The 10,427-nt window shown below is 42.8% G+C and overlaps 1 protein-coding gene across 1 annotated transcript; it reads right to left on the bottom strand.

The window, feature by feature from the left end:
* Positions 1-5,307: 5,307 nt before the first annotated feature.
* Positions 5,308-6,327, bottom strand: LOC144767540 (galactoside alpha-(1,2)-fucosyltransferase 2-like). Its single transcript, XM_078650961.1, has one exon. It carries the CDS (start codon positions 6,325-6,327, stop codon positions 5,308-5,310), a length of 1,020 nt encoding a protein of 339 aa, XP_078507087.1.
* Positions 6,328-10,427: the final 4,100 nt, after the last annotated feature.

Here is a 10,427-nt window from a genome sequence, read left to right as displayed (position 1 = left end):
AATGAAACTATTATTATATGTATTTTATTTACTTCCTCCCACACCTGCAAACTAGGGTGACCAACTGGCATTGGTGCAAATTCAGGACAGTGAGTGTAAAAATTCAGGACAAAGGGTCAAAATTCAGGACACAAATTCAGGACAGGAGGTCAAAATTCAGGACAAAACTTCAGGACAATAGGTAAGTTTTACAGACATATCAGAGGTCGCGCAATAGTATATAAGTAAGCCCAGCCATTTCCAAACTTATTCAACCATTTGCAAACATATCCATCATGTATCCTTCCATCTATCATTTCACTCATCCATCCCTTCATCCATCCTTTCACTCATCCTCCATTATCCATCCATCCATCCTTTCACCCTATCCATCTGTACACTTATCCATCCATTCACTCATCCATCCAGCCATTTACCCTTTCACCAATCCAGCCATCTTTTCACTTACTAATCCTTCCACCCATCCACTCTTTTAGTCATCCATCCATCCTCCCTTTCGCTCTCTATCGACCCTTTCACTTAGCCATCCTTCCTTCCATCCATCCACCCACCCATCCATCCATCCATCCATCCATCTACTCATCCACTCATTAATCCATCCATTGACCCTATCACTCATCCATCTATCATTTCACTCCTTCACACATCTGTTCATCCTTTTGTCCATCTAACCTCCCTTTCACTCACTCATCCATCCTTATATCCACCCTTTCACTCATACGTCCATTCATTCACCCTTGCACTTATCAATCCATCCATCATTTCACTCATCCACCCACCCACCCATCATCCACCCATCCACCCACCCACCCACCATCCACCCACCCACTCATCCATCCTTTCACCCACCCACCATACAATCCACTCATCCATCCTTTCACCCACCCACCATCCACCCACCCACTCATCCATCCATCCTTTCACCCATCCACTCATCATCCATCCATCCTTTCACCCACCCACTCATCATCCATCCATCCATCCACCCACCCATCATCCATCCATCCATCCATCCCCTCATCATCCATCCTTCCTTCCCCTCATCATCTATCCATCCTTTCCCTCATCATCCATCCATCCTTCCCCTCATCATCCATCCATCCTTTCTCCCGCCCATCCATCCATTCATCCATCCATTCTTTCACCCACCCATCCATCCATTCTTTCACCCACCCATCCATCCATCCATCCATTCTTTCATCCACCCATCCATCCCCTCATCCATCCTTCCCATCATCCATCCTTCCCCTCATCCATCCTTTCCCTCATCCATCCATCCATCCCCTCATCCATCCATCCCCTCATCCATCCATTCTTCCCTCATCATCCATCCATCTATCCTTCCCCTCATCATCCATCCATTCATCCTTTCATCCATTCATTCTTTCACCCACCCATCCCCTCATCCATCCACCCTTCCCCTCGTCCATCCTTCCCCTCATCCATCCATCCTTCCCCTCATCCATCCATCCTTCCCCTCATCCATTCATCCTTCCATCCATTCATCCTTCCATCCATCCTTCCCCTCATCATCCATCCTTCCCCTCATCATCCATCCATCCTTCCCCTCATCATCCATCCATCCTTCCCCTCATCCATCCATCCTTCCCCTCATCCATCCATCCTTCCCCTCATCATCCATCCATCCCCCTCATCCATCCATCCATCCTTCCCCTCATCCATCCATCCATCCTTCCTTCCCCTCATCCATCCATCCCCTCATCCATCCTTCCCCTCATCCAGGTACCCTTCCACCCATACATCCAGCTATTTACATTTTCTCTCATCCATCCTTCCCCTCACTCATCAATCCATCCATACTCTCTCATTATCCATTTATTCAATCTTTCATTCATCCATTCACCCTTTCACTAATTCATCCAGCCATTCACCCATCCCTTCACTTACTCACTCGCCCAGCTTTTCATATTAATTTTGAGCTGAGCCCTTTTGAGAAGAGGCCCATCAAGAATGTCACCCTCGCTGCAGGAGCCATTCCAGGACTGCCACCCAGGGCGGAGACAGGATCCACCACAGGGGGGGGGGGGGCAAGAGTCATCACAGGCGGGGGTGGACTGGAGCCAACACATGGGGGGACAGGAGCCATCACTGAGGGGAGGGCAGGAGCCATCACAGGAGAGGGAACAGGATCCACCAGGGTGGGCACAGGGGTGGGCATGCAGTATTCTAGTATCATCTTGGGCTCCTCGCCCCCTCCTGCACAAGACAACGAGAAGACAGGCTCTCTGTCCAAAATGCCATCCCCCACTGTGATGTACAGTACTTACAGGAGATACTCCAAGAGAACTGATTTAACTGATAGTCCTCGATACTTTGTTAATCAGTCTGGGTGCGATTGTGCCATTTCTTTATTTTATTACATTATAGACTGCATGTTTGAAGAACCAAGGTTTGCTTACAATTTAGTGACAGTAATTAATCTCTGTGACCAGTGTAATCAGGGCCGGTTCTAGGATGTTTGGGGCCCTGGGTAGAAAATAAATGGAATGTGTGAGGCCCCCTCTAAATTGCAGAGACCGACGCATTCAGGGCTGTCTGCATCTGAATAGATGCCCCTGCTCCTGAAACTGCAGCCCCTCCCTCTCAGTCACCTTCGAAGCACCTCTTAACAGGTCATCAAGGGCTGGAGGTGTGAGGGTTGCCATCCCGCTGTGCCTCTCCAATGCTGCGGGGTATCTGAGGAGCTTTGGTGCAGCCTCGTAGTCAAGAAGGGAGGTGCAAGCTGTGCTGGCGTTAGGGTGGTGGGACCTGTGCCCGGTTAAAATTACGGACAAATGGCGTCCGTTAAAGAATCCTTCACGGACAACGGACAGACGGCCGAAATTACGGACTGTCTGTGAAATTTACGGACGGTTGGTCACCCTACTGCAAACTTTGTTGTTGGTAGCCCCTTTATTAACAATGTTGAAAAAATGTGCTCCTCTCTCTCTCTCTCTTTTTATGGTACTACCTCCCAAACACAATCACATTTTTCTCTCCTTCGTTCCCTAATGACTATTTCTATTCATTTCCTGATTTGTGCTGACATTTTCTTTATGCCCCTGGCCAGGGTCTTATTTTTCATGTAACCTTCTCCCACACTTGCCCGTGGCATTACCAAGACTATTTCTATGTCATACTTGAGTCTGCACAATTGTTCTTTCTAAAGCTTTCTGAAGCTCCACCCCCGAACATTCAAGGTCATATCCTTGAAGTTGGATCTTTATTGTGTAGTATAGTTATGGACATGTTCTGCTGTGAATAGATGGCTATACTCTTGAGCACAGTGATGGGAATATTTGCTAGTGCATAACATGGCACCATAGCTATATCACGTGGGCTTTTCCATGCCATAGAAAGAGACACATTATGAAATACAATATCGGTCATATTCTTTGGCACAACATTTGTATATGCTGTAAGTACTATGCCATTGTGCAATGATTGCTATATTCCATAGTATTATCGATATTATCCTTTGTATTATCATTGCCATGTCCTGCTGGTCATTAGTCATGTTCCAAAGTGTGATAATTACATTGTTCTTTCTCAAAATGTTGCTCATATACAGTGCGACGTGAATTATGTAAACATGGAAGGCCAAATTATATGGTAGGGTTGATAATATTATATGGTAAAAAGGCAAATTATGCTGCATAATCTGGCACTATCTGTGACTTCATAATTTGTTTAGTTTATCATTTCAACACGTCATTAGAACCGTTTTAACACAGTAATACAGCAATCTGCAACTCAAATATCAATGCTTTACCTTTACAAAGCGTCTGTCGTTGCGCAGAACCACATTTCGCCACTTTTGTTTAAATAAATGTTGTTCTGTTTGAGGTGGAAACAAAATTAATTTTGGGGAAATCTGCATTCAGCAGATGTTGAAAATTGTGGCAAAAGTAGTGAATCCAATACTCATGGGTATAACACAACAGCTGCAATATTACAAAATTACAGTGGCCAAAATTTACAGCACTTCTCTATCATATATGAAATAAAAAGTTCAGTGTGCATAGCACCCTGCACATAACCTCAGAAGGCACCTTTGGCTCACTCTAAAGTGCCACACAAATGAAAACAATAATGCATTAGACATTAATAACGTGACAAAACCAGGGTCGGACAGGGACAAAAATTAGGCCCGGGCACCAGAATAAAAGTGTCCCCCATTAGAGAAGAAGATAGTTAAGAAATTGGTAACATCAGGGAAATCAATGGTAAAAACAGACCTAACTGGCCCACAACATATAGTCACTGATTTGTAGTCCCAGCTCATCGGGCACTGCTTAATTGCCCTATGGGCCAGCCCGACTCTGGACAAGACCATGGGTTTGTCAGTGCATGACGTTTGCCTTTTTACACCTCAGTACAATCGCTTGGATAATGGATCAATGTTCCTTTGGTCTTTTAAAAATGTAAATATTCAAATTTTTATAACTTTTTAGAGTTCAAGTTCATTTCGGTACTTCCAGTAATTTTAGATTTCTTTGTTTTAATTAAATATGTTTTGACGATTTCGTCTCCCATGACCCTACAGTGTTCACTTCGATTACAATGTGTTCTTATTATGAATGGATAGTGGGGCACATGCATCAACCTATTTAAGAAGTGCAAACGGTGCAAATCGGTAAATTCGGCCGTTTGCACTTCCTAAATAAGTTTTTGGGATGCATCATACTTTTTTGTGGAAATCGCTATTTTTATTGATTTCTAAAAATGCGATTGCTTTTAAGGAATCGCAAATATGCGATTCCTTAAAAGCAATGCATGATTGTTTTTCAAATTGCGAATTAGCAATTAGGGGGTGCAATTTACCACGAGGTTGAACCTCGTGGTAATTTGCGAAAAGTTATGGAAATGCTCTAAAATGCATTTTTTAAACTTTCATGTTACAGACACACATGTCCTTAGGACATGTGTGTTTGAAACATGCACTTTAAAATACATTTCAGGGGTGCAGGGGGGGGGGTCCTTTGGACGCCCCTCTGCACCCTTGCAATGCATCAACAAATTGCGAATTGCAAAAAAAAAAAATCAAAACGGCATTGATTCCTATGGGCCTCTAGGCCCCTAGGAATCAATGTAATGCCATTCCTTAATTGCGAATCGCAATTAAGGAATCGCAAATTCCGAAAATTAAGAAATCCTAAAATATTTTAGGATTTGTTGATGCACAGGATTTTGCAATTCCTAAATTGCGATTCCTTAATTTTCGCAATTTAGGAAATGCAAAATCCTACAATGATGCATGTGCCCCAGTGTACCTTAGCATACATGATTATGAGGTCACCGATTAAATTATTTGTTCAATGAAAGAAGAGGTGAGAGGTCAGCAGGAATTCCAGTCCATTCAGGAAGGAAAGAAGCCTCGTACCGGAATAATTCGAGGTACGGTGAATCAGGCAAGGTGAAATTAGCGAGGTAGACAGTCTCCCCGCCAGCGAGGTAAGCTGCCCAGTAACCAAAGGTGCCGATGGTCATGATGGTGTGATTACAGTGGGCGAGGATTGCAAAGTCCCTTTTGGGTGATGACTCAATGCCATCACCAGCGAAGTAGACATCTCCTTTGGAAGCATCAATGTTCTTCTTGCACCACTTCATATCATTACTGGCCACCACAAAGACTGGTGTTTGGTACTTACTCCTGAAATAAGCCATGGCCTTGTCCATGTATCCTTTATCCGCTACCACACCTTTTCTTTCCCTAGGCATGACCACGACATAATCTCCCCTCCGAATATGCACTCCAACATAGGTCACATTCTTCTGTGAACCCCGTAGTTTTGCCAAGTACTCATTAACTTCCTTCTTGATCGAATCATGGAAGGTGAATTCTCTGCGGATCTCATCTCGGATGTGGTGATAGAAGGTCCATGAGTTTGGGCAGCCGGTGAATCTCACATACTTCCCTTCAATGTGCTCGTATCTCTCCGACATCCAGTCTCGGACCCAAATATCCTGCCAAGGAATCTTCTTTTCATGAGCCTCACTCAAGTGTGGCAGAGTGATCTTAAAAATGGGGCCCAGCATGCGAACCATGCCCGGCACTACCCAGGCCCTCTTGCCATGAAGTTTGGCTAAAGCATACAAGGTTGCATACTCGCCCATCTGGTTCCCCAATCGGTTATTAGCATTTACAGTCCAAACCCCATCAGCATACTCTTTAGTCAGATTTAGGACATGAACAACTTCAACCCCTAGGCTGTTTCCTGACCAATGTTGGAGCTGCAAGAAATAATAGGATAGGATGCAGAGTCCAAGCAGAAATCCAACCACCAAAAAACACCTATGGGGGCAGCATGGTCTTTTCCATTTCATGTTTAGTCCAACTCTGGATCCTCGGGTGCTGCCTTAAAGAACAGAAAAAAAGAACTTTAATGTCAGAGTTATATTTTCACAAATGACAAACACAAATTCATGTTATCCAGTCATATGGGCGGATGTATGGGAAGCCGTTCATGTCAAAATTACAGATCCCCCTATAAGACATCTCCTGAAATGCATGGGGTGCAGCAAAATGTATTTGACACACACCAGAATGAATGTAACATGTGTCAAAGCAAATATGCAACATGGCAGAATGAATATACTATCTAGTAGACAATTGAAATAACACACACTCTGAAAAGGATAAAATATATACTGAGATGTATAGTAACTATGTTGAAAGGAATATGTTGTTGCTGAAAAGAATACAGCAAAAACTGCAGTGAATATAACCCTTATTGAAATGATAAAGACTGGTGCTGAAATGAATATGACACACATTGGAACAAATATGTCAAACATTACATCAAATCTGACACTCTTTAAAATGACTGTGCCACTCATGAAATGAATGTCAGACATACATCAATGAATACAAGCCATCTTCAAATGAATATCACACATGTCCAAATGAATATAAGATAAGTTGAAATAAATATGACTGGTTTCAAAATGAATATGATTAACACTGAACTGAATATGAAACATGTTCATTTGAATATGATTGCAGCTGAAATTAATTTTATGTAAATTAAAATGAATGTAGCCCACACTTAATTGAATATGAGACGCTTTGAACGGAATCAACATCCATTGGAATGAATATGATACATGTTAAATTGAATGCAACACTCTTTCAAATGACTGTGACACACATGAACTGAATGTCAGACAATCAGCAATGAATACAAGCCATGGTCTAATGAATATTGCACATGTTCAAACAAATATAAGATAGGTTGAAATAAATATGACTAGTGTCAAAATGAACATGACTAACACTGTACTAAATATGACATACGTTCATATGAAGATGATTACAGTTGAAATTAATTTGGCATGCCTTAAAAGGAATATGGCCCACTCTTAAATGAATATGAGAAGCTTTGAATTAAGTACAACATCCATTGAAATGAATATTGCACATCTTGAAATAATTCTGACACATGTTGAAACATACATGACATATGTTGACACAAGTAACATGTTCATTGAATTTGAAAGTACACACTTTCAAAGGAATATGACAACTGCCATAATAAGTCTTGATCTGTTGAAATAAACATTACTCATGTCATAATGGATAGGAAAGGCATAGCAATGATTATAACAATTGTTAAAATTAATTTGCCCTATATTAAATGGATGTGATACCCAATTGAATGAGTATGGCATGCACTGAAAGTAATCAAACTAGTGTTAAAATGATAATGACCTACACTGAACTGAATCTGATGTATGTTGATATGAATGTGACCGCAGTTGAAATGGTTTTGTTATGCCTCAAAACAAATATGGTCAATGTTTAAGTAATATGAGAAGCTTTGAACTGAATGTACTTCCATTGTAATGAATATGGCATGTTTTGAACTTAATCTGAAACATGATGAAAACCTGAGTTGGCTGCAAGACAAGCTCTTGTTTAAAATGATGAAGTGGGCATGAGGAATTGCTCATTTGTACTGCTCAACATTTTTGTTTCCTGAATGTATTGCTGTTTTAGACTCCGAACACTATTTGTTTAGAGCATTTATAGAGTGCACAACTGCCTGGAGGCGACTAGGTGCTAATACCCTGAAATACAGCATGGCTGCCACTGTGACTAGGTGTGTGAGAGTTAGTTGACGAAGAGCCATGTTTTTAGTGCTTTTCTAAAGGCCAGAAGTGTAGGGCTGTGTTTTATCCTGTCTGGGGGCATGTTCGAGGTTTTAACAGTCCCGACCATGAAACTTCTTCCACCCCAGCGAGCTCTCTTGATCCTGGGTGTTAGTAGCGGTTTATGGTGGCCCAGATTTCTAGGAGGTAAGTACCAGTTCAGTCGACCTTCAGATAGTGAGAACCAGACCCACGGAGTGCCTTAAACATTAGGCATTGGGATTTTAAAGGAATCCTCTTGGCCACTGGGAGCCAGTGCAAAGTTCTCAATTTGTGCGAGACTGGCTGAAAGTTTGGTTTCTCCAGCAGCAGTCTGGCAGCCGCAGTCTGAAGACGCTGCAGCTTTTGAAGGTGCTGCGTTTGGATCCCTACGTGCAGCGCCTTTCCGTAGTTCAGTCTGGACAAGGCTAGTGCCGTCACCAGGGTTTTTAAGGATTCCAGAGGAATGAAGGAGTGAGTTTTCCTAATCATCTTTAAGATGAAGAAGATTGAAGAGATGAGGGAGCTGATCTGGGTTTTAAAGGACAATTTATCGTCAAAAATAAAGCCTAGATTTTTTCCTTTTGCACCGGGACAGGAAGGTCTCCCAGAAAGGACGGCCACCATCTGTCCAAATTGAGGAGTACGAGCCAAACAGGAGAACCTCTATTTTCCCCATTCAATTGCAGACAGTTATGACTCATCCACTGAGGGACCTGTGTCATACAGTGGTTGAAACGATCTGCTGACTCTTCAATGTTGCTGGAAATTGATATGACTAGCTGTGTATCTTCAGAATATGAGACCACTGAGAAGCCGAACTTCCTGATGATTTTAGCCTGAGGGGAACATATAGACTGAACAGCGTAGGGCTTAAAGCCGAACCCTGTGGTATTATTATTATTATTATATTTAAATTTATAGAGCGCATAGCTACCCTGAGGTTTCCCGGCGCTAGAGACAGGACGATTGAAGGACAATGCAGGAAAAGGGACACAGGGCCAAGTAATTAGGAAGCTTATTGGTTAAACAACCAGCTCTTAAGATCTTTGCGAAATTTAGGGTAGCTGGGTTCAGTACGGAGGTGAAAAGGAAGGGAATTCCAGAGTGCTGGAGCCAGGTACGAGAAGGAGCGGCCCCCCATTCTGGCTCTTTTTATCCTGGGTATCTGGAACTTGTGCTGATTGGAAGAACGAAGGCGCGAGGGGGACAGTAGTGGTGAACTAGGGATTTTAGATAAAGAGGAGCGGTGTCAGAATTGATTTTGTGCATATAGCACATGGCTTTGAACTTAGTGCGATTTTTAATTTTGAGCCAATGGAGGTTACTTAAGGAGGTTGAATTAGGGGATTTGTTGGGAAGTTTGCAGAGTAATCTGACCGCGGCATTTTGTACTGTCTGAAGTTTGCGAATGACTTCCTTACTGGAACCTAAGTGCAAAACGTTACCGTAGTCCAGTCTAGATGTTATTAGTGCTTGGCCTACGGTTTTTTGAGTGTCCAGAGGAAGCATCCATATAATCTTTCTGAGCCACTTTAGGATGACAAAACAGGTAGAGGCAACTCGGACAGCCTGTTGCTTCATAGTCAGGAGGTCGTCAAAAATGATGCCGAGATTGCGAGCAGATTTGGAGGGAACGGGTAGAGGACCCATCTGAGGAGGCCAATGTTGGGGGCCCCACAGTGTGGTGTTATTTCCAAATATAAGGAGTTCGGTTTTCCCCCATTAAGTTTGAGTTTGTTGTTGTGCATCCATTTGGCAATGTCATTGAGTCCAGAACGTAAAGTTCCTGTGTGGTACCACACACAGGAGCATGAATTGCTCTGAGGGAAAGGTTCCAGCCTCTAACGATTGAAGGCCGTGCCTCTGATTCCTATCTCTGAAAGCCTGTTGACTAAGATGGCATGGCTCACCATGGCACTACTGTCAGCGCACAGTGTATATGCTATGAACCCTAAAACGTTTAGTCATTGACTAATCATTGATTGGCATGTTAAGGCCATTGTGTATGACGTAGAAACTGCACCCAAGGCATGGAAATGGAAAAGTCACCTGAGATCTGCAGAACTTATTGTACACTCCACTCAGTACGACAAGGAAACATGACATCAGGGCTAGCATTGTAGCCTGACTGCTGCAGTGTAAATCTTGCCGAGCAAATGGTTAAACTAACCCTTTTTAATAGGTAAAAACCTCCCTGTTAAATATTAGTCACTCCTATGTTGGCGTTGCAGCCAACAAGGCTCGGCGGATGGAATTTAAAAGTGTCACATGTTAAAAATAAACATGACAACGTC

This window comes from Lissotriton helveticus, chromosome 7 (assembly GCF_964261635.1).
Source record: "Lissotriton helveticus chromosome 7, aLisHel1.1, whole genome shotgun sequence".
Taxonomy (NCBI): domain Eukaryota; kingdom Metazoa; phylum Chordata; class Amphibia; order Caudata; family Salamandridae; genus Lissotriton; species Lissotriton helveticus.
This window is presented reverse-complemented; position numbering and strand designations above follow the sequence as displayed.